This window comes from Diorhabda carinulata, chromosome 7 (genome assembly GCF_026250575.1).
Source record: "Diorhabda carinulata isolate Delta chromosome 7, icDioCari1.1, whole genome shotgun sequence".
Classification (NCBI taxonomy): domain Eukaryota; kingdom Metazoa; phylum Arthropoda; class Insecta; order Coleoptera; family Chrysomelidae; genus Diorhabda; species Diorhabda carinulata.
Window position 1 is genome coordinate 18296454 of NC_079466.1, and position 25172 is coordinate 18321625.

A 25172-nucleotide genomic window follows, 5' to 3' on the forward strand; every position below is an offset into this window, starting at 1 on the left:
GAACGCCAAAGACCGTGACGAATTTTAAAGATAACATAATTTTCTCAACTTTGTCACTGGCTTTGTTTTTAGGTAGGACCGACCCGAAGTTGATATGTAATTTGTATGATAAAGAAAAATATGTCATACATTACACAAATTTCAAACAATGTTTAAAGTATGGTCTTAAATCCATACAAATTTTCACAATTACCCTAGTTGAAATTTTATTTTGATTTCAATACAAATTTACGCAACCTTTCCAAAAATGAATTCGAGAAAGATTTATTCAAATACCTAATAAATTCAATCTCTTTAGAAGACTATAGAAAACGTGGAAAAACGACAAGATATTCGCTTGTGTACCCGATGGTAAAGTGTACGCAGGTCTAAGGGTGCTGAATTGATTACACAGACTCTGTGGTGTTTAATGATAATTTTGTGGACATCCGAATCGAAAAATTGAAAATAACATATGATAAGCCACTTCGCCATATTGGACTTATTAAAAACAATTGTGTATGAATTTTATTATGGCTACATCAAGCAAAAATATGGAGATCTAGCCAAACTATTATATTCGGATATAGACTCCTTGATTTTGAAAACTCTAAAGAAAATTTGAAATATTTGACTACTCCCATTATGCTTCCGATAATGTTTACAATATTCCGAGGACGCAATCATGTGTTGGTAAAATGAAAGATGAATTTGCAGGAGTGCCCATTGAATTCTTTATTGGCACAGGTGCCAAAGCCTATTACGTTGAGCTTGCCAAACCTTACAAGAAATCTGACTTCGTGAAAAAGCTAGAGGTGTGTCATGAAGTACAACAAAACACCCATCCAATCTGACGATAAAAGATATGTAATACTTAACGATGGAATTGAAAAATTGGCATAGGGGTATGTTAAAATTACTCATTGTATTGTATATTTAGATGATATAGATGTAAATGAAATATTTGCAGATGTTGACATTGATTTATATTTACAATAAATGTTTTAGTTATGTCTGTATTTTTCTCATTAATTTGAACAATTTGAATGTTTATTAATTTATTGAAAGATTTACAAACAATATGATTTTGAAGGTGGAGGACCATTGATTTGGTGTTTTAGAGTGTTCCAATTGTCGTTACAGGGCAGCTGTTGCTGAAGTTGTGGATTTTGCTAGCATTCAGAAGGTAAATATATTTCCACAACACTTGTAGTTTTCACGGTCGGGAAAAGATAATAGGTAATCCAATGGAGAAATTTGAGTTCTTCATGTGTTCATGTGACGTCACAAAAAGAACAAATTGAACTTAGTTTGTGGCATTTCCAATTAGAGTGATGATAACCAACACGATCAACACTGAAATGCAAACAGCGGGATAACCAGTCGGCTGAAGTCGCCCCATTTTACTAAATGTATTTTATACAATGAGCTATTAAGCGGAATTTCTGCTTTGTGCATTACTGCATTGTTAGATAGATATGTATTCATTCTCACTCGATTTTCAGTCCAACTGATATTTTTTACACCATTGTGATGGAAACACAACAAATACTTCTCTAACGTTATGCGGATGCTGTGTTAGAAGGTAACTACCTTCAACAGCTTGCAGAATCACAAACGAGGGAGTCGCCATCCTGGCTGCTAATGTAAAAAATAGTTCATTTCTTTAATTTCTTATTTCTTAGACCTTTTGATATATAAATGCATCTAAATGTTCTTTATTTTATGGGTGTTCTGTTTTAAAATTAGTTTTTTTTTTGATAATTTTTAAAAGAAAGTTAAATTTTGACGTTTCAACTCTTTAAGTATTTATCAAAACATTCAGATGCATTAAAAATAGTTCATATACCCCTTCTTATACCTTTCCCCACAAAAGAAAACAATAGAATATTAAAAAAAGAATTATTTCATTATGCAAGTATCATATAAAAATATTACATTTGATAAGGCGCAAACATATGAAACATTTATATGATAAAAAAATTTTGGATTGGAGTGTTCTAAAGGTAGGTGTTCATCCAATTTACAAATAGGTGCCGCATTTTTTTTCAAAAATTTCACTTTTCCGTCCTTTAACATAAATCATAGCCGTATTAGATGTTATTTGCTGTACCACATTACCAAACTAATGCAAAGGTGTGAACCCAGCATTCCAGCCCATGAAGTGGTGGTTATTCATCAAGCAAGTTTCCTGTCTATGGAACTCAAACGATAGCAAGTTTATGTGAAAGAGTGTCCTCAAAATATAATGACACATTTGGTATCCATCATAACCGGCAAACTTCTTCACAATAAACTTTTATATTATTTTCAATTTTGAACCCTTGCACTTCTACAACTAACTAGTCGCATACATGTATGTTCTTGTTTTTTCTTTCTATAAGTTGCAATTTTTCATAAAACTCAATTTCTTAGCAATCGTAATGGTATACAGACATTGAAATTACTTTCGTTTTCATTCAGACAGATCATTTTTATTGTCGAAAAAAGACCTAATCATGTACAAAATCTTGTGACATGCCAATCGGCTAGTTATGTTTTTCTTCAAATCTTTTAGATATTACTTTATTCACTATTATGGCACAATAGTCACTTCGGATTTATTTATTCTAAAATTCGAGTTTTTGAAGAAATTAATTTTGTATCGACCTCCCACTCCATTCGAGAAATCAAAGTTTTAGTGAATTTGTAGTGTATTATTCTCAATATTCGCTGGTAAGTTTTTCTTTGCTTCTTTTATTATTGTGCTCATAAAAATTTCAGTTATCTTTATCAATTCCCTTAACAGGTCCTCGATATTTAGAATTTCTTCAAAACTTCTTGCTACCTGAATTGAACCGTCTGTTTCCAAACAGAAATGATTTACGGCTGCAGCAAGATGGTGCGCCTCCACACTATGCTGTATTGGTGCGCAACTATTTGAACAACGTCTTTCCAAATCAGTGGATTTCTCATTGTATTTTAACTGAAGGTAAACAATTTGTGCATTTAATTTAGGTTTCGTTGTATTTAATGAGTAATACATATTAATTTTTTAAACAAATACAAAAATCAATTACTGTACATATTGATATGGCTGAATAGGTATTTAAAAGACCGTTCAAATAATGTATTACAACACCCACATTTCCAACTTTGAATAGGACCCTACCAATTCATACCAAAAACAAAATAAATTCGATGTAGAAGAGAAGAATTTTTTATTTCGCCATGAAATGCAAAGAAGTGGAGAATTCATAACATAACAACGTCAAAATTATTATCTATTATATTTAGTGAAGAGTAGTCTTCAACAACTTGGGAATGGTTATTAGAAATACTTTCCGAGGATATATTGCGTTATTATGATATAGTATCTACAAATGTCATAAATCAGCATCAACCATTATTTCATAACCATATTATAAAAAAACGGAGGTACCGCTCTTTCAATTTTAATTGTCTTCTTCTTCTTCCTGCTGTGTATAGGCATCATTGCCTGTTTTTCTTCACATCATTGCCTCTGCTCAGTCACCTGGGAGGTTGTCACTCCATCTTTTCCTAGGTCTTCCAAGGCTTCTTTGTCCTGCTGGTGATTTGTCCCTTGATATTTTCACAATTCGTTCTTCCGTCATGCGGTCAATGTGCTCATTCCACTTTATCTTTCTATCCAGTACCCAGTCATTGATGTTGTCTATCCCGTATGTTCGTCTTATGTTTTCACTCCTTTCTCTATCCATTAGTGTTCTTCCCGCTATTCTTCGAACTATTTTCATTTCTGTAGTCTCCAATATCCGTTTCGTTTTAGAGGTCTCAGGTCGGGTCTCTGCTGCATAGGATAATATAGGTCTGATTGCGGTCTTATATATGCGGGCTTTTGCTTCAGTTCGAATGTATTTATTTCGCCAGATTGTGTCATTTAGGTATGCTGCTGCTCTTGAGGCTCTTGTAGCTTGGTTTCTTACTTCCGTCTCCACGTCCCCGTGTCCAGATATTTCGATTCCCAGATATTTAAATTTCATTTCCTGGTGTATTATTTTGTTATCCACCAAAGGCTTACATCTGATCGGTGTCTTGGAAGTAATCATTGATTTTGTCTTTGCCGCTGATATTATCATATTGAATTTTTTTGCTGTTTTGTTAAATTGGTACAGTAGCCTTTGCAGATCGTCCTCGTTCTCCGCCAACAGTACCGCATCGTCTGCATAGCACAGGATTTTGACTTCTTTATTTCCCATTTTGTATCCTCTTAGTTTGCGTACTTGTTTTATGATTTCATCCATCACTATGTTAAATAGGAGCGGACTGAGAGAGTCCCCTTGCCTAATGCCCCAATTTGCAGGTATCTGTTCAGTTAGGTCATCATTTATTTTTGCTTGGATCGTATTTTTTGAGTATATATTTTCGATTATTTTAATGACATTATATGGTATCTGTCTATCATAGAGAAGGTGTATTATGTCTTTTAATTGTATTCGATCGAAGGCATTCTGCAAGTCAATGAAACACATGAAGGCCGGTCGATTATATTCGATCGATTTTTCCGTTATTTGTCTTATGAAAAATATTGCGTCCGTGCAGGATCTTCCCGATCTGAAACCCTGTTGTTCATCTGCTAGTGAGATACATTCATTTATTTTATTTGTTACTATCTTTGTGGTTAATTTCAGCGTTGTGCATAGTAGATTTATTCCTCTATAGTTCTCGGGCATTTTTTTATCTCCCTTTTTAAATAGTGGAATCGTAATGCTATTTCTCCACGCATCTGGTATTCTGTGTTGGGCAAATATTTTTTTGATTAGGGTTGTTAGTTGTTGGTTTAGTTTTAATTGTGTCATTAATAAATATACAAACCGAATTTTTCGTAATGAAATTATGGACTCTCTAGGTAGAAACAAATTCCTAGTAATAGAAAATGGAAACATCCGCCACCAAACGATTTGTGTATTAAAACATCGATATTTAACATTACTACGGCAACGCCAATGATGCAAACACAATGGCATGAGAAGAAAGTACTCGTATAGCGCATAGTGTTCACACAATTTGTGATTCGTTTGGATGGAGAAATGGTTTAACGGAAGTAAACTGTGGTTGATTGGAAGCCAGTTACCATTGATTCCCAAAAGGTATGTCCTCTCTATCTGATATTTATTCCGAGCCTTCGAATACTTATGTCTTCATCATTGGAGAATTGATTATTTGAGATTTGTGGTGTCTCGAATTTTCTTTTTTCTTTTAAAAAAATTATTGAACTCATACGATCCAAAAATCAATATACAATTTGACGTTTGATATGAATATCATTTTATTTTTAAAGTAGTCGAAACGTCAATATTATATGCGGTTTAAGCGAAATTTTATTGAGAGACGTAAAATCAAGACAATGAATATAATAAATGAGAAGTTCTTGACTTTTTGTCAAGAATTGGTTTTTTACCAATTGACAAAGAAACTCAAATAAAACTGACAAACTATTGAGGTATTTCTGATAAATTCCACTGTTTTCCAAAAAGTCATAAACCAACTCTACAGCTAGACCCACTGTAGCATCAATTAGAACCCCGATTGAACCTCTTACTAAATGGTTAACTGGAATTAAGACTTTATCTCATGATTATAACAATAGTTATTATATAAAAGATTCCTTTAAAATCAAAGAATCTTTTAATAATATGGTATTACCACAGAATTACATCTTATTATGATTAGATGTAATATCCTTATTACGTAATGTCCACTTACAGGTTTACAACATAAATAGAGTGATATAATTAAAAACTGAAAACTTAATAATGTAACTCTATTAGAATTGATAACATCCATGTTTAATAACACATATTACTCTTATAGTAATGAAAATAACCAGCAAATCTTTGGAAAATCAATGGGGTCTTCAATATCCCCTATATTAGCGGATTATGTAATGGATTATATTTTGGATTTTGCAATATCGGTTTCACTCTTTAAATTATTCTTCATTAAAAAATATGTAAATGTTATAATTTTATCCCTTCCATTCAATGAAATTTATTATTTTATTATCAAGTATTATCAATAATATTTATTAAATAATCTAATATATTACTTTATAGTTGCGATCCTCATTTACAATTACAATTAAAAATCTTTACCTTTTCTTGATACTAAGTTTACAAGTATCAAAGATAATGAAATTTCAATTCACTGATATAGGAAACCAATAAACTCTGGAAGATATATCAATTATCATTCACATCAGCCACATAACACTAAGATTAAATTAATCAAACAGATTAAAGATAGAGTCCTCAAAATTTCGGATCCAATTTTTCATAAAAGAACCTTAAAATATATCACAAACTTTTTTATGAAAACTCATACCTTTCATAACTTTTGAAACGAATTTTTATAACACATCTGACACTGACTTAACATTGAACCGATATCACCTTCGAACGTTAATTCCGACATTTATATCTCACCGATTGATACACATTTACCATATATAATAACAATTACCTCTAAACTTTATGGAATCCTCAAACAACACAATATTGAAATAGAGTACAGTCAAACCATCGATAATCAATTTATTTTTCTTAAAATAAAAGATAAAACACCAATCAATTCATTGCCTTACATATTATATGAAATACCTTGGTCAAATTGTGACAAAAATTACATTGGTCAGTCGAAAAGGTCACTTATCAGTCGGATAACTTCCCTCAAGAGCCGATAGCAGATTATTATATCCTGATAGATGTTCATTAGAACTCATGAAGAAGACAATATGAACTATGAATCTGTCCAAGTTTTAACAACTGAAAAAAACTACAACTAGAAACAACATATGCTGCCCAAAATGATCAATGCATCAATAAGAAAACTGATGTATAATTTATGCATATCTCTCAGATTTTGAAAAAACAAATTCTATAAAAATTCAACGCCGTTAACAACCAACTAACCTCACCTAACCTATAAAGTTCAACTTCACTCATAACGAGGTAACCTATAAAATCGTTAGCGCAATTTTATTTTTTTATCGTATTGATGACCTTTTAGTTTATTTTCTAAATACTGAGATGTCTGTCCTATGTGGACAGCATCACAATTAGTACAAAGCACTTGGTATATAATATTACTTGTTTTGTTTTTTGGTGCTGTAGATTTTAATTTAGTGAAATAATTGAATAATGTATTATGTCCTTCATGACTTACACTAATATTATATTCATTGAAATAAATCGATAGTTGTCGGGAAAGGCGTTGTATATATGGCGAGGATTAATGTTTTATATTTTGATGTTTCGTTTCTGTTTTGTTTCTTAATTGATTATAGTATCTGTTCATGATAATCTTGAATATGTTATCATTTTTTCCGGATAATTGATTTCTTTCAATGCAGATTTTGCTTTTTGAATAGCTAAGCATCTAAATTCAGGATCTGATAGTTGGATAGATCTATCAGCCAAACTTATTATCACTAATCTTCTTTGTGACATAGGATGACACGAATTGAAGTTTAAATATCTTCAGGACCAAGTTGGTTTCGTATACCATTCTGTTCTTATGTTATTGTCTATTATTTTGCTCAACCTTGATTGTGAATTGAAGTTTGTTTTCATTTTGATTCTTTGGTACAGCAGTAATGCAATCATCTACATATGGGTGATTCCGTTCTAACTGTGATTTTTTGTATTCAAAATTTCAAGATTTTAAAATTTAACTTTTCTAACTTTTTTATGCATATTATTCATCTATTTTACTGTAAAAATAAAACTCTAAGAGGAATTTACTACAACTTCAAAGTATCACGAGCAAGACACAAATGTCGGATTTTGAGTTCCACGGTACTGACTCATTTATCCACGGTACTGACATGGTAACTTAAGATATTAAACAACAAGTGCATCAATTTTCCTCAGTTTGATCATAAACATTAGAATTTATAAGGTAATTAGTTTAAATCATTTGTTACGACAAAAAAAATTAATAATTTATCGGTAAATTCTAGGAATGGACATGACACGGTACTGACATTCAAGTGATGTAGTATAAGTTTTCTTTAAGTGGCAAGTTATATTGTATAAAAATAATGTTTAAATATCTTAAGAATTATTCAATTAACACAAAATTTTTATTAATTGATTATTAATTAATGACTAGTACAAAAAAACAATACAGGACATTGAATATCACAGTTAGAACGGAATCACCCATATCGGAAAAAGAATGGAATATTCATATCAAGTTTGCTTAGGACCGTTTCCTCAAGATCTTCCATTACCAATTGTGCTATAACACTTGAAATGGAAGCTCCCAAAGCACCACCATCAATTTGTTTGTATATTTCATTTTCATATTTGAAATATGTTGTCGTGAATTTAAGTTCTATAGCTTTTATGAATTCGTTTTGAGGTTTTTCTGTATATTCTTTAATTTTGTCCCATTTTTTCATTAATATATTTTTCACAATGGTAATAGGAATATTTGTATATAAAGTAACCACATTTAACGAAATAAATACATATTCATTAGGAATTTTGATACTTATAATTTTTTCTTTGAAATCCCATGTGTTTTTGATATAAAATTTTTTTAAAATATTTTTCAAATAATTAGATAATTTATATGATCTATAGATCTATAGATAGTGTCAATATCATATATTGATAAAGACTTAAAGAAAAGTCGAAACGTCAAAATTCATTTTTCTTTTAAAAACTATGAAAAAAACTAATTTTAAAACAGAAGGGACCTAAAATCAAGAACATTTAGATGCATTAATATATCAAAAGGTCTAAGAAATAAGAAACATAAGTGACAAACCTTAAATACCAGTACTCAAATATAATCTTATTAAATGTTATAATTTCTCAAATTATTGTTATTCATTCATTCAACTCGATGGTTGATTTGAAAATAGATTTAGCCTTTTTTTGGTTTGTGTCTGATCTTCGGAAGTTAATGTAGAATGTTGTAGTGTGAAGAGGAAATCTTATAACTTCAGTATTATTTTTTGAAGATATTTATTTGTTGTTATTAAGTTTGGATTGAGTTTCTGTTATTACGAGACTGGGCGCGTCAAAATATAGGGGATCGGTGGGATTGATTGAGGAGTTTGGGCGTGAGATGTATCGGTCATATAGGTGAAAAAATATGATTGCTTACTGGCTAACTATGATTTTGATGTGCATTTCGCTTATAACTGATGCTATTTCCTATGTTCACTTCATCTTCAAACTTGATTTCCAAAGCGTTTTCTCCTTTCTACTTTCTTATCTTCTAGGACTTTAAATTACCTTATGATATTATGATTACCTCTTCCAACAAATAAAATTCCATTTTCAACCACTTCTTGATTTTTTAACACGTTTCTATGAACTGAGATGTTTCACAAGGATTCTGTTCAGGGGACAAACGTTAAATAACGAAGAGGATTACTAATGGCTCATTCAATATACTACTGACTGCGCCAATTGAAAGTTTCTGTCACAAAAGTCACTTCTTAAAAAGATACTTTATTAGAACATCAAAACATACTATTAACAACCAAAATTACAGTGTACAATGTTGATTAATTGATTCAGTAAAATCATCTGTTGAATAAAATATTTGTTAAATTCTGGATCAGCAACTTATGTTTGTTATGACGGTTCAAAGTTCAATACCATGAGTCAGCAAACTGTAACTAGTGTATTGTTAAATTTTTGTTTTGTTTGTATCATTTGCAAAATATACTCCTTCTCCGCCCTTCTAGCCCTCCTCAGTAGGTATTGGCGTTTTTTTCATTTATTGTTAGTCTTTTTTAGTTGTCTATGCCAGATAACAGATAAAAGAGTGATTTCAAATGTGCTTTAGGTATCCATAAGCGTAGTTAGCTGGAGTGCTTCTGAAAATTCTGAAATATCCAGAAACATTTATAGGAGAAATATCAAGCAGCTTTGGTTGATACCAGATACAAGAATAATTGTTTGTTATAATTAATCTACTAATGATAAAGATTCTTATTTTTTTGTTTCAGAAAGAGGACACCGTCAAAGATCATGGAAAGATATGAAAAACTTGGAAAATTGGGAGAAGGCAGCTATGGCATTGTTTACAAATGTAGAAACAGGGATACCGGAGAAATAGTAGCCATTAAAAAATTTGCTGAAAGCGAAGAAGATCCTCTTATAAGGAAGATAGCACTTAGGGAAATTAGACTGTTGAAAGTATGAAAACCTATCATAAATATCAGTAGAATAACAAGAATCGAAACATTTATTATTTTTTCATTCATCATCCACATTTGTTGAACAATATAAACGCTCATAATCTAGCTGTCAAAGAGTTTGTTCCCGTTTTCTTAGTGGAAGTGTGACAAAATCAAACACCAGTGTACTTATATTGAATCCCAACAACACATCATTCAGTTTAATAAAATATAAAATGTCTATCTCAAATTTTAAGATCTAGTAGGACTTATATCCCCATAAAGATCAACTAGTCAACCGATCTTTTGATCGACCAATAAGAATAATGAAAGCGTTCTCCCAGCCCACCCTTTCCCACAGAGTCCTTCTCGATCCAAACCAGATAAAGGTTTTCTAACGGGCTTTGTGTACATCAACGTTTATCTACAAAACCTTCCTATTTTACCTTTTAAACAGAGATTTTTATATATTTCATATACTCTAACTATACAGTATGGTGCAAATGAAAGGAATAAATTCGTTATTTCGTACACCGGCGACTTTGAAGAAAAATTCTGGAACCCATCAATATGTACAGTAATTGATTTTTGTATTTGTTTAAAAAATTAATATGTATTACTCATTAAATACAACGAAACCTAAATTAAGTGCTCAAATTGTTCACCTTCAGTTAAAATACAATGAGGAAGACGTGCCGCGAACTCTTCTCGAACCTTCACTATAACTTTCGGAGTTATTTGTGCAATCTCAAACGTATCCTTTCTTTTAGTTCAGGTTCAACTCAGGTAGCAAGAAGTTTTGAAGAAATTCTAAATATCGAGGACCTGTAAAGGTTTCTTCGAAAAAAGTATGGTCCAATAATCCTATTATCTATTATTTCCGCCCAAACATTAACTTTCTCTGGGTATTTAGTACGGTACTCTAGCATCCAGTGTGGATTTTCTGTAGCCCAGTACCGATAAGTTTGACGATTGACATGACCGTTTAGTAGAAATGTAGCTTCATCCGAGAAAAGAACCTTTTTCAAAAACATCTAATGCTACTTGCGTGAACTGGTATGGGAATTATCTTGAAAGGCTAACAGAACATCTAGTTGCTTCTTTTCTGATATTGGTTTTCTACTACCTTTAGGGAAGTCTTTGACATGACCCGTTTCACTGAATTTCTTCTCAATTTTGCTTATAGTGGATTGTGAAATTGGTTCTCGGTTGGGGTATTTATTATCAAATAACGTACATACTTCTTTCTGCGTACGTGCTTTATCTCCACAACCAACCATTATTAGAACTTCAATTCTTTACGTTTCAGTCATCTTCATGTTGATAGATACAAAGTCTTTTTGAATTTAAACTGCAGTTTAATACAGCAGCGATCTTGAAGAGTGCCACTAGCTAAGGAGAAGGAGGCCCAAGAAATGCAGGCCACTCCAAATTAGTATTGTTTCCAGTAGTGACAGGTGTGGAGGAACCGAAAGGAAGTTGAAGCTTTTCTTGATCTTTGCTTTTACTATCTAATGCCCAGCACGTAACAATAAATACTCGAAGATATAGAAAAAATTTTGTTTGAATAATTTTGAACAATCTAAAAACTTTATAATCTAGATTTTTCTAAACCGATGAAAATCATAATAATTTCTTATACTTGGTTTTCAAGGCCTCTTTCATCGGTCGATTTTTCAAATAATTTTGAAAATTTGAAAGAGACAAAATATTCTAGATCTATTACAACACTATACCCTCTTTTGGAAGTGAATATTGATCAGGAGCACACATTATTGGAGAAAGTTTTATACTTGAGATACGTAGCAAGTGATAAAAATGTAATAAACACGGACATATGAAAGATCAATCAGAGAAAAAAGGGAATAATATTTTAGAATGACTTGATCATAAAATCTGTGACTATAATATCAGACGAGCTGAAACAATTATTGTAAAAAACTGATCCAGAAAATTTCGTCAGAGTTTGATATTTGTTAAACTCGTTAGACTTACTAACCTGAACAAGAAAACATCAACAATATATGATGTTTCTATATTTTACATACCTCTAAAAACAAATTGCATGAGAAGTGTGGTCATCAAAGGGTTCTTGTATAAATGGAGAGCCTCTCAAAAAAAGAGTTCAGTCCTGCGATTGAAGGGAATCCAGTCCCGGATCGAAGTGTGTCAGTCTCCCCGAGTTTGTTCAGCAACCTCAAGTGGAGTCATTTTTGCAAAAATAGTGCGTTCTTTCGTGTGAGTGGGGCACAGGAAGAGATTTCCATGTAAGTCCTTGCCCAGGCGTTTGTAAGCACTGGCGACTCACAGCGTCTTCGTTGAGATCGAGGTAGCTCCCTAACGATTTTCCTTCCACTCGCACCAACGGTCCACTTTTTACTACAAGGATAAAATTATTACACCGGCGAATACCTATTTATTACTGAAGCAATCCGCCAAATGAAGTAATAATTGTTAATTGTGATGTAATTAGTATGATAAATGTGGTTTGATGAAGTTATTATTGATTATATATATATATATATATATATATATATATATATATATATATATATATATATATATATATATATATATATATATATATATTAATCGGGTTAAAACGTTCTTCGCCGTCTTCCGATTCCCAGTTTCCATTTTTCTCGATCTTCCCAAAGATCTTCTTCCAATCCTCTCTCTCGAATATCCTTCTCGATACCTTCTCTCCAGCTTAATCTTGGTCTTCCTCTTTTTCTTCTTCCTTGTGGTGTCCAATTTAAAATTTGTTTGGGTATGCGGTCTTCAGGCATTCTTTGGACATGTCCGTACCATCTTAACTGATTCATCCTAATGTCTTCCGTAATCGTATGTTGCACTTTCATGATCTCCCTGATTCTGTCGTTTCTTATTTTTTCCAGTCTTGATATTCCTGCCTATTATTGATTAACTTCACCTTAATCGGCCGATTATCCAATTATACACAGAAAAAAGGGTTAAATAACGAGTTATGGCTAGCAGAGTTACCTAATCTATTCACGAATTAATTAAATATTGAAAAAAGGTTTACTAAAGAACTATCGAGATACATCTGTGGAGTCGCATTTCAGAGGGGCGTTAAGGAGTCAATTTGGAACGGTTAAATGGAGACTGATATATGTACTTGTTGTGCAGGACCCAATTTAGGATCAGTAGACAAAATGCTGACTGACTGAAATATTACAACAGTTCAGTACAGCTCCAACATTATGCACCTAGTAAAACTGGCGTTTATAAAGGATATATGTCTTCGCTAGTGGTATCAGTGAGCTGCAACAGTTGTATGTGGGAGCCAGCTTCTACCAGAAGCAGCGTCAAATACATTTTCTTAAGGACACTAATCTCGGATAAATCTAAAACTATCGCAACTAGACTGTTAAGCACAAAATATGTCGAATGAAACTGAAGAGGACACTATCAGTGACATAAGAGTAAAATATATCGATTAAATTTGTTAGAAAGATTTTTCCTCTGAATATAATGACTTGGGAAGGACGAATAAGATATGATAGATAATAGATTTCTTACCCACTAGGTATGTAATTTAAATGTAATTATCAACACAGTCCTTGTTATCTGTGACTGTTTTTGACATACTCGTATCATAATGCTATTGGTAGTTTAGACGTATTATGAAACGATATTGTGATCCAACACCAACATCCAATTTTAAACAAAATGATAGCACTATCATCATCCACTTAGGTTTCAAATTGTTCTCCTTCATTAAGTAAAGTGTTAGTTCTAGTTGAGCAGTTGGGTAGAAAGAAAACTGCGATAAAATTAGAATGCTTGCCACCTACCGCTGAAGCTGCTAGACAGCACTTTTATCGGGTCTATTTACAAGTGCAAAATTGGCTAGGGAATGACCTATCGCCGGAAGAATGGGGGTGGAAACATGAGGGGGCTGAACTGTTACCGGTTCAGAATACAAAGGAACCGGCCCCCCCGGAACTCTTGAAGATGATTTTCTGTCAATGTAAGACAGGCTGCGAGAAGAATTGTTCGTGTTTGAAAGCAGGTCTAAAATACTCGTCCATTTGTGGTTCATGTCAGTTAACACAATGTTTAAATTACAAAAAAAATGAAGGTATATTCCCGGAAGAAGTAGAGGTAGAAGGAGAACCAGAAGGGCTGGACGAGGAAGAGGAAGGGTTAGAGGGGGAACAAGAATCAGGAGAGGGAGAGGTAGAGATAGAGCAAGAAAGACTAGGCGAGAGTATCGTTGACGACGAAGACGATGAAGAATATGTAGTTGATTCTGATTACATGGAAAGCTTAGAATTAATGTAAAAGTTGTTATGTAAATAAATGTATGTTTTGGTTTCCAAAAATTTTCGTTAATAAATGTAATTTTTCCATAATGTAATACAATAATAATTTTTTAATAATGTAATAAATGTACAGACTTTTTCAATGTTACGACGTATTTTTTCCTACATCCTGCACCTACATCATCCCGAAATGAGTTTGCAAAAAAATTGAAAAAAATGCGAAGGCCGCCGTCGAGGAAATATTCACCAACTCCTCAAAGTTGTCACTTGTTATTGGGCAAAACAACGTCACTCACAACTTTAACGCATGGAAAAATACATTTTTGCAATTTGAATTACAATTTTTGCAGTCTCAATTTGCAACTTCTATCCTTGGGAGATGATACTCAGCGTTGGCTAAGAAAATAGAGATCTCAAACGCCACTTCAGTCCAAAAGCAACACATGTAATACGCCAGTAAAGGTCGAGAAATTCATTTTTGTCGGGGTTTTCATTTACGCAATCCGCGACTTAGCGAGCAGAGCAAATGCCCTGGCGCCATCTACAACTGGTCTCCAGAGGTCAAAAGATAGAGATCAATGTATTTTCAACTCCATCGAGCGAAAATTCGGCCAGAAGCTACTATATCTATTCACTAGGAAAATTACGGATTTTTTGACGTCCATTTTTGCGAAAAATATTGGTCTTGCGAAAAAATTGGTAGAGGTCATTATTGTAGATAATGAAAAGATCTCCATCTTTTGTCTAAAGGAAATTTCTCTAAGTCCTATATTTTGGCCTATACCGGCGGAAAACCCATTTTCCAGGGTTTAGGGGCCCATTTTGGGCCCCATTCTTAGCCGCTATCGTGTTAAAAATTTTCTCCCTTGAAAGTATTTGTCATGACCTACAAATTGCGCCACAAGGGAATAATTCTCGGAATTAACTGGAGCTTTCGATATATTCAGGTCTTCAGTTACTGGACTATTCATCTCTTTCTTAGAAAGCAAGTTTGGGAATATTCATCCAAAAAAATATTTGTGATCAATTTGTTATTTAGTAATAAGAGATTCCAAATGTCTGGTAATAGTAGATTACAATAATAGGGGTAGAAGGCGGTGACGACACAATTAAATTTAATTAAATTATTATCCTTCATGGAGGAGGGCGACTTTTTACCAAATGTATGCTATTGTCGGCCATAAATATTGCAATATGTCAATATTGTATGGCTGATGTTACAGAAATAGAAAACGAAGACACTTTTTGTCGTTTAAAAAACCAGTACTCATCCAACATGGACCTATACTATTCCAGAAGATTCTTGCCAGTTGGGTATTAAATTCTTCTAAAATAGTATGATTCAGGTATATTTTTGTTCCTTACGTACATTATGGAAAAATAATCAAACTGTTATTATAGTTTTGTGTATAATATAATTTTGAAGCCGTTATTGAATTTTCGTTTCTCTTCTTGATTTTTTTTTTCGGTAATACATTATCAGGGTGCTCATGAATATCTAGGCTATCTCGAATAAAAAATATTCTCACTATGAGTTAAAAAAATGGATTACTCCAAAAGTAGAGTTTGAAATTCCATTTTTTAAATTGCTTTTTAGAACCTCAAGCACCCAAACCTAGTCAACCTTATTGAAATATTCAGAAGAAAACGCCGCCTTCATTTAGTGTTTGAGTTCTGCGATAGAACAGTTCTCAGCGAATTAGAAAAGTATCCAAGAGGATGTCCAAAGCTGCTTGCACAACAAATAATTTGGCAAACGCTTCAAGCTGTTGCTTATTGTCATCAACGTGGATGTATTCATAGGGATATCAAGCCAGAAAATATTCTCATGACAGCAACAGGTGTAGTGAAGTTATGTGATTTTGGTTTTGCGAGACTGCTAAGTAAGTATAGACTGGAAAATTTTTATTCGTATATGCTGGGACAGTACTTTAGCTTGTGGTTAGCATCTCAAATGAAACTATTCATCAACCAATAGAAGGTTGTGTATCCATAATTTGCACTATTATCTCTGTTTTAAATGATACTTGTCCAGCTTCTTTATCAATTTCATATAAAAATTATTCCCAACCTGTACACATGCACTTTTATATTCGTAGTAAGTCAGAACAAAAAAATGCAACTTAAAATAAAGATAAACTGTAATAGCTAATCAGAATACTCAATTCGTGTATATTCTTTTTTTTTTCAATAATTTTTGAACGATCTATGTATCGACTTACCTCAGTCTTTATCAAAATATGATATTGACACTATATCTGTTTAAGCTACAATTCTAATTTTCGTCTCTCGAGCAATTGCTATGGGTCCGATTTGGTTCAAAATTAGCATACATGGCTTTTTTGGCGGCGGATTGGTGTTATTAGAGTTTGGTTGAAAACAAATGAATATTTCGAGGGGTCGCAGTGTAAAAAAGTGGTTTTTGACCTTTGCTCACCTCTGTAAGTCAAACGAAAAGCGACTGAAAAATGAAATTTCACATGTAGGTTCAATTAGTTGCGAGATGATTTCCTGTCTAAGGTCAAAACTTTCCATCTCCACCCCTCTCCATTTTATGGTAATTTTTGTTATATTTTCTTATTTTTTTGCCAGAAAAAGTTTAACTAGACGGTTCGAACTTCGCATGCAAGTAGGGGTGATGTTGAAGAATTGTCTTTCTCAAGTTCAAAGTTTTCTTCTTCAGTTCTTCTAGCACAACACGCCCGAAATCATTTTGATCGTTGTAATTGTTGAACTGGACCGCCTCCTATTTAATGAATAATACGAGTATGATCTTTGCTAGGGTGATTTTTTTTACTTCCCATTTTCGAAATTTCTTGTCATTATGACGATTTTTTCTTTGTTGTCAATTGGAATTGAACAAGAGGGTTCGAGACCACCGGGTCTATTGAAATTATGAATTTTCATTCGAGAGAGAGAGTTAAATTGTGAAATGAAAAGTTATTGAGAAATAGCAAATTTTCCATATAAAGAAATAAGATTGAGAATTGATATCATTTCCAAGAAATTCATTTTATGGAAAGATTTGTTTGTTTATTAGTTAAATTCTTCATTCGACGAAAAATTCGACTTTCGTGATGGAGCTCTGCTGCTCACGGCTTTTTTTTCCTCATTCTTTACAACTCAAAGATAAAGCAGCACTTAATCAGTTATTTGTAGTTTTATTAGGATTTACTAAATAGAGCTATAATTTTACTTAAATTACTTAGGTCTTTTTTATCATTTATAGCTTTTTCGTTCTTATGAATGTGAACAGTTTCTAAAAATTCTCTTTTCCGTGTATTAGATTCCGTTCCAAGAATTTTTGAATCTTCCAATTGAATTCATGTTTTTCTTATATTCTATGGTTCGTTAATCTTGTTTATATCAAGAGAGTCCTCGAAGAATTTAAAAAAATCCCTTCTTCCAACGTGAGCATAATTTGTCTTAAATTTTACCACAAATCCTGCAATAACTGCTAACTACATCTCAAACATAATCATTCAAATTCCATGATTCCGAGTTTAAATACTGAAATTTTTCAATATTTTGCTTTAGTTGGTTTTCAAATTCTGCATCTTTTTGAATATTATCAGTCTTACTAGGTCTTGGCTACTACAATGCAATATGCCAGTAGATTCCAATCTAATAATATTTCCTGAATCTCCTGCTTTTACTTCTTGGTGAATTAGAAGTCTCTTAAACGTATTTTCAAATTGATGTGTAGTAGGATTATTGTTGAATCCACCTCTACTTCTAATAGCACCAAAAAACAGTTCCGAGTGATCTTGTGAAAATTTATAAGTAAGCAAATATTTAACATTTTTTAAACATTAAAATACGCAATATGAATTAACAACATTTTTCAAACAGACAATAAATAATTTACCCAATGTCTTAGCACTAATATGTCACTTCAACAATATCTAAACACTCAAATATATTTCACTTCAACAAATCTATTCAAAATTCTTTCTCTTTTCTATTGTACTCAAACTCGGTAATTTATATATTTGATTGTTTGAAAACTTAAAATCTAGTTTTGGTAAAATGATCGAGTTTCATTTTTTAATTGGTAAGTTAGTTGAAACAATTCCATTTTCTCTTCGAATACTGCAATTTCTTGGAATCCTAATAATTGATGGATGCTGTACTTCTAAATAAAGATCCGAAATGTATTTGGATATCGTTTTAGCGTTGAAATGTTGAATTACAAAAACTTCACTATTTGTCACTTGTTCTATTATAGATTCTTAGAATAGCTTTACATATAAAACAGTTTGTAGGAGGACGGCCATTTAACAATTCTATAGTACAATTGCCTTTTATTTAAAATTTTTCTTTGCAATACTTATTTTCCAGAACGGGACATTCTCACTTAATCAGAATAACTTCTTCTGGATTCTTGGCCAAGTAAGGTTGAGAAGGAATACATATTTTTTGATTTTGGATGACGGTATATAAATGGAAAAATTCAGGGGTTTGGGATTTTAATATTGATACATGGGTAGCGAAGATTATTTTGGATTTGAAAAAAGTTACTTGTGAGCCCAGAAAGAGATAATATTATGGAATATTATTGTATTTTGGAATTTTTTCCTCTTTGTAAATAGTATTTAAATATTTCAATATTTAATATAGAAAATGCTATTGCGTCTTCAATATTATCAAATAGTGTAATTAAATTTTGAAAATCCAAATTAATTTGTGTACTTGTACTATAAAATTTGAGTTATTCTGAAGTTTTTGTTGATAATTCCATAATGTTGTTCATTCATTCATAATTCATATTCATAATTGATTAATCATAGTGATCAATTAATTTTTTATATAATGATATTTGTCGATTCACTTCATGAATTATTTGGTTTTGATTTTGTTATAGAACATTTTTCGCGTTATTGTATCGTTCTTCATCATTCGAATCGAGAGTTCCAAAAAATTTATCTATTTTTCCCAAAGCATTCTTAAACCTCTTTCAAATCTAATATTGGGATAAATATTTTCTGATTTTCTATCTAAAGTGTAATATGAAATTTTTGTTCTGCTTATCATTTGTTCAGCCAAGTTATGGTATGAAATAGGATTTATTGCATTCGCTTGTATTGAACTAGTTCTTAAAGTATAAAAATTTTGTTTGAAATTTTCTACTTGCTTATTAATATCTTCCAAATCTATATAATATATAAAACTGTATTTTAGTCTTCTGATAAATCATGAGTATTACCAACGTTGCTAATTTCATTTTTCTGTAATAAGTTTTTTAGAATTTTAGGTTCTCTAATCATATTTTTATGATGTAGTTCCTTTGTTTGTTTCTAGAAGTATACCAGAGTCTTTAATAATTTCGGCTCTCTTAAATTTATGTAATTTTTTGTCTCCAAATTTTGTTCTAATATATGCTATGTCTTGGTTAGAATATGAAGGAGGGTCAGTTCTATTTTCATTTCTTTTATTATTCTCGCTTCTACTTCAGTATCTTTATCTTCAATTTTATCGTTAAATAATTTTGAAGCTTCTTTATGATTTTGAATAAAGTGTGATATTACTAAAGATCATCTAAGACCAAAGGATCTGGATTATTTATATGACCTTTAATTATTTTACAGGGTGTTAAGTGGGTAACGGAATGAATAGGAATATTATATGCTAAAATTGAATGTTTCATTAATTGATCTGGTGTCAAATCTCTATTAGTTTGTCTAAGAAGATGTTCAATCCAACTGGAATGAAATCTTTCGACTGGTAAATTAGAATTACTATTGTTTACTGCAATATAGTGCAATTCAATTTTATGTGACTTACAAAAGTCTTACAGGCCATTGCTCTTGAACTCTGAACCACAACTAGCTGTTATTTTATACAGTAAACCGTGATGAGTAGTATAATTTAATAAAATTATAATATAAATATAATTTTCTGTGAAGGTTATTATATGAATTTGTAAAATAATTTTATATAACATCAATAAGTTTTTATATGATGTATTATTGTCAACTAGTTCTCTGGATCTAGATGTTTTTCCTCAATAACTGTAACATTATTTTTTTCAGTTGCAATGTCTATTGAATTTCTGGTTAATATTTAACAGATGATTGTTTGGGTTTTGTTATAATAGAAATCTTTAGGAGTTATTTTAAGTTAATGCTTTCTTATAGAGATGGCGCTTGATTTGTAGAAATAGTAGTTTAATGTTCTATGTACATAGTTTTGTTTTTGTAGTTGATTATTATTGAGAAAAGTAAGGTTAAGTTAATATATGGTTTTACCGGGTTTTTAGCACATGGTTGGTTTTATAAGATATAAGTGATAGATGATGTATATATATGAAGATGTAAATAAAATGTATATAAAAACCTAGATTGATTTTAATCAACACTGCTGTGTGTTTCAAAGATTCTATTTCGTTCTCAATGTAGTTGTAAATGAATCAAATAACTTGTTTTTTCCAATAACATTTTGAATTTTGCTAATTAACGCAATGAGAAAATAAATTATTAAACACAGTTTTTTGTTGTCAAGGAACCATATGTTTATGTTTCTAATTAGAAATTTGATTGTCACGGAATCCAGTTATGCATAAATTACTGTCAATTTACAATAAGTAAAGAGCTAATGCCTTAATATTTGAATAGAATATCACTATTTTCAGATCCGGGAGAAAGATATACAGATTATGTAGCAACACGGTGGTACCGTGCTCCAGAATTACTAGTTGGTGACACTCAGTATGGTACACCAGTTGATGTATGGGCTATAGGTAGGTGTTTTTATTGTCTCTAAAAAACATTTTAGTACTCGAAGAATCGAAGAGGATTTATCAATTCACGTCACTTTATTTTCTACAACGAATAACAAAGGTTAAAATACTTCAAATATATATATTATATAATAAAATATTCAAAAACACACACTTAGAGGAGAAGAACAAAACTAAAAATTAAATTGAAGTAAATGTTCAAATGTTTGAAATGGTTGCTCCCAACTTCCAAACATTTTTGGAGTCTTCTTAAAAACCCGTGCTTAGTGGCGTTTCGAATTTCTTGTGGTGAAAGAATTCGAAATGCATTCCATTCCACTCTTTGCTGACACCCACACACACAAAATATAAGCGGTTTCTCATTGGAAACGTGGCAATGAGACACCAAAGCGGACTAACTTCAATATATTGTCTGAGCTTTTGATTAATTATATATCCAATATTTAAAGTGACGTTGATAGGAATATTTATTAATAGAAATATTGATTCTGGTTTCTATAGGAATTTTTATGAATTTTTAATTGGTTGGATTATGATTGACGTTGAATTTTTATAAGTTAGATAATGATAAGTTATTTAATTTCCTCGGTGGAATTCCAAGGAGTAGGCAGATTGAGGCCTTGAAATCAACCAAAAAAAGATGTGATTCGTTGCCTAGAGTAGGCAGATTGAGACCACGGAATCAAATCACTTCTTACCGATGAACGAATAACCACCCTATCTCCACCTTTCTCTTGATAATGGCTTCAAAGTTTGAGCCGAAACGTCAAGATTTTTTGTCTGTGTGTTTCGGGACTTGATGGACTACATCATATCGTAATTGTTTTAATAACAATAGTTACGTTTGCTCACACACAAGCCGTTGTGCAGGAAACTTCTCTCCAGAAAAACCGTTTCTGTTACTCCCCTCAATATCCTTCCAAAAAGAAGACCCAAAATTGACATCGACACCCCTAAAGAAGTGGAAATAGGAAATTTATAAAGTTATATATTGTTCAATTCATGATTTTGTTTAATTTGTATTTATTTTGTTTTATGAACGGATATAGCAGGATTTTCTATCAAACTTCACGTTCAAGTCGTTTTTAGTTGAATCCACATTTTAAAAAAGTTCTAAAATCTTCCAAACTTAAGTTTGGGTAATTTGGATATGTATCATTGAATATTTTTTTTGCAATCACTATAAGAATCGATACTATTTGTTTGACAAACAGTTAAAATTTGAAAGTATCTATTATCAGTGAATAAATATAAGTATAAATATAAATATAAATAACATTGACAAATAATTCATGTTATTTCAATACGATTGAAACATAAAAACTGCTTGTTTCATATAAACAATTTGTTGGTAATTTTAATTGGAAACGACTGTAATTTTGGAGATTTTTGAATATAGAATTGACGATTATATTCTAAATTAATGATTATCGAAATTGCCAATACATGTGTGTACTTCTATTCAAAATTTTTATTATAAACAGAAATCAAAATGCTAGAAAGTTACATTCCTTCATGTAGTTGTAGTTATCGAAGTGGCTCTAATGTGACATTTTCATTGGAAATTCCTCCAATCTACTTTTTTATATACTGTTTTATAACGTTAATGTAGATTTCGACTAAGCAATTTCATGATAATATCATTAATAATATTTTTTAGGGTGTGTTTTAGCAGAATTGATGAAAGGAGAAGCGCTTTGGCCGGGAAAATCAGATGTTGACCAGCTCTTCTTGATACGATGTACGCTAGGAGAGTTATTACAACGGCATATGCAAGCTTTAAAGAACAATGATTTCTTTAGTGGCATTATTTTACCAACTCTGGTACAAATAACACCCTTAGAAGAACGATTACCAATGGTGGACGCCACTACATTAGACTTTCTTCAAGTAAGTATCTAGTAAATATTAAGAACTTTTGTTTTCATTTTATCTCATCTCTCCATAATTTTCAATTAATTAATTCCACGATAATAGATACATAAGTATTTGGGAGCTCTGAATATATTTTGAAGAGTACACTTTGGTGTTTGAGTACTATAATCCCACAACAAAAAGTTTATGAACTATTTGACAGAGACTACGTTTTTAATTTCCGTTTGGGCGAATTCTCTCTTTTTACACATTTCTAAAGATATCTAGGGACTCAAACTTTTATGCTTCTAGTTGAATTTGTCAAGAGAAATTACTACATCTAAAATATATGAAACAATGCCCTCTAGTAGTCACGTTGCTAATTGAATTGTCTAGGATTTATATACTTTTTTCAAACAACATCAAGGTAATACTAATCGGCTGACCAAAATCGAACTTTCAGGTATTTTCTCATTACAAAGTTCTCACTCTCCCCTCCGTTTCATTGGAAGAGACAGACTGAACTTTGTAAAATAAAAAATGCACAAAATTCGATTATTATATTTGAAGTACTTGATTAGGTGAATTTTCAAATAATATACTTTTTAATTCTATATTTTCAAATACACCATCTATTGGTGGACCTAAAATTCTGAAAATAGTTTCCGGGCCACTTTCGTTATAATTTTTTGTTCATAAGTTACGGCCGACGGTTGTTCTTAGTTTCCCACCTTATATAATTTCCTTTAATTTTAGTCCTTTTTAAAGGTTTTTTGTGTTAACGTGATAATTTATTTCAATCTTTTGATAGAAAATAATTTTATTATAACAGATATAAATTTGACGTTTCGACTTATTTCGATCTTCATCAAAATATGATTTGACAATGACAATTTACATAATTATATCAGTTAGTCGATAGATCACCTGCAACATGCATATTAAAATGAAAATATTCAATTTTGAAGTTGATGAATCTAATATTTTTAGAACAAATATATAAGAACAAAAGTGGTTGGACCGCGTTGGAAATTATCGACGTTTTGGCTCCCACTTTGAAGCTATTATGAAGGGAAGGGGGTTATTCTTTCTTTGATAAGAAGTGATCCAATTCCATGGTCTCAATCTGCCTACACCACGCAACGAATCACCTCTTTTTTGGTTGATTCCAAGGCCCCGTTTGCCTAAGTTTTGAGAACTGAGAAAAGAAGTCTCTATTGTGGATAAAAGTTCCGTCCTCTGTGCAACAAAACTTATATGCCGCATTATCTGCTAGGTTTAGCATCTTCAGGTGTTTTTTTTTTGAGGCGACAGTGCCCCGATTAAACTTCTGTTAGTATTTGTAGATGGTGATAACTTTTGCAGATCTACTCTGATTATAGTTTCAGCGCCGATAGTATTCTCTAACCGCTGATCCCTGGTTATTTTCTGTAATGCACCGCTATGACTGCCTACCCCGAAATCGAATGTTCGGAAATGCGAGTTGATAGACTAACTTTCTGGATACAATGTACAAAAATACAACAATGTTATTGAAAGTGCTGGTCGGTCGATTATTTGAATCACTTGCAGCAACATCCAAAATTGTTGAAATCAGCCTCTGATATTAATAACAATAATCTAGTACTAGTATCTTTTCTTTAGAATTGCCACTAGCTAGAGTCATTGAAACTACTACCTATGGAAAAACACGTGTCGTTCGTTTGAAAACCACACTTGGCGAATACATACACTCAAGAACCGAACTCACACCTTTATTTTTATCGGAAAATTGAAGCCACTGTTTTTCTGTTTATCAAAATTCATCTTAGGTTATCACTCCACTTCTTGTGGAGTGACTATATGCTGAGAAGCTAGGAATGAATGACACATTTTTAAACACTAGTGTCACGATTGGTTAGAGGCAGAACGAAATTTATGTTGCTTACATACAAGTTGACCTCGTTTTATTCTGTGGTTTGATAGTTACAAGTTTGCTCTACTCAAATTAGTATATTTCTGGTACTCATAATGTCAAAGATTATTTTGGCACTATCGCAAATCGCTTAGATACTCAAAGTGCCGGATAACCCGTTCTTATATTTCATAACAAAGGTCGTAAATTTTCTTCAATGAGAAGATGATAAAGGCTGTGGAGGTCTGGTTTGCAGAG

The 25172-nt window shown here is 31.8% G+C and overlaps 1 protein-coding gene across 5 annotated transcripts in view; it reads left to right on the plus strand.

Moving 5' to 3' along the window:
• Nucleotides 1-54: 54 nt before the first annotated feature.
• The window catches only part of LOC130896279 (cyclin-dependent kinase-like 1), a 30633-nt gene continuing 5515 nt past the window's right edge, over nt 55-25172 (plus strand). The window contains exons 1-8 of one of the 5 annotated variants that reach the window (XM_057804267.1): nt 829-884; nt 1073-1165; nt 2768-2950; nt 4847-5087; nt 9968-10157; nt 16025-16310; nt 21059-21166; nt 22827-23056. In XM_057804267.1, the coding sequence (XP_057660250.1) occupies nt 5020-5087; nt 9968-10157; nt 16025-16310; nt 21059-21166; nt 22827-23056 (882 nt within the window). In that variant the 5' untranslated portion in view covers nt 829-884; nt 1073-1165; nt 2768-2950; nt 4847-5019. Of the gene's footprint in view, nt 885-1072; nt 1166-2648; nt 2951-4722; nt 5088-9967; nt 10158-16024; nt 16311-21058; nt 21167-22826; nt 23057-25172 lie in introns of those variants that run through there. The other 4 variants (XM_057804271.1, XM_057804268.1, XM_057804272.1 and 1 more) reach the window with 4 other exon arrangements.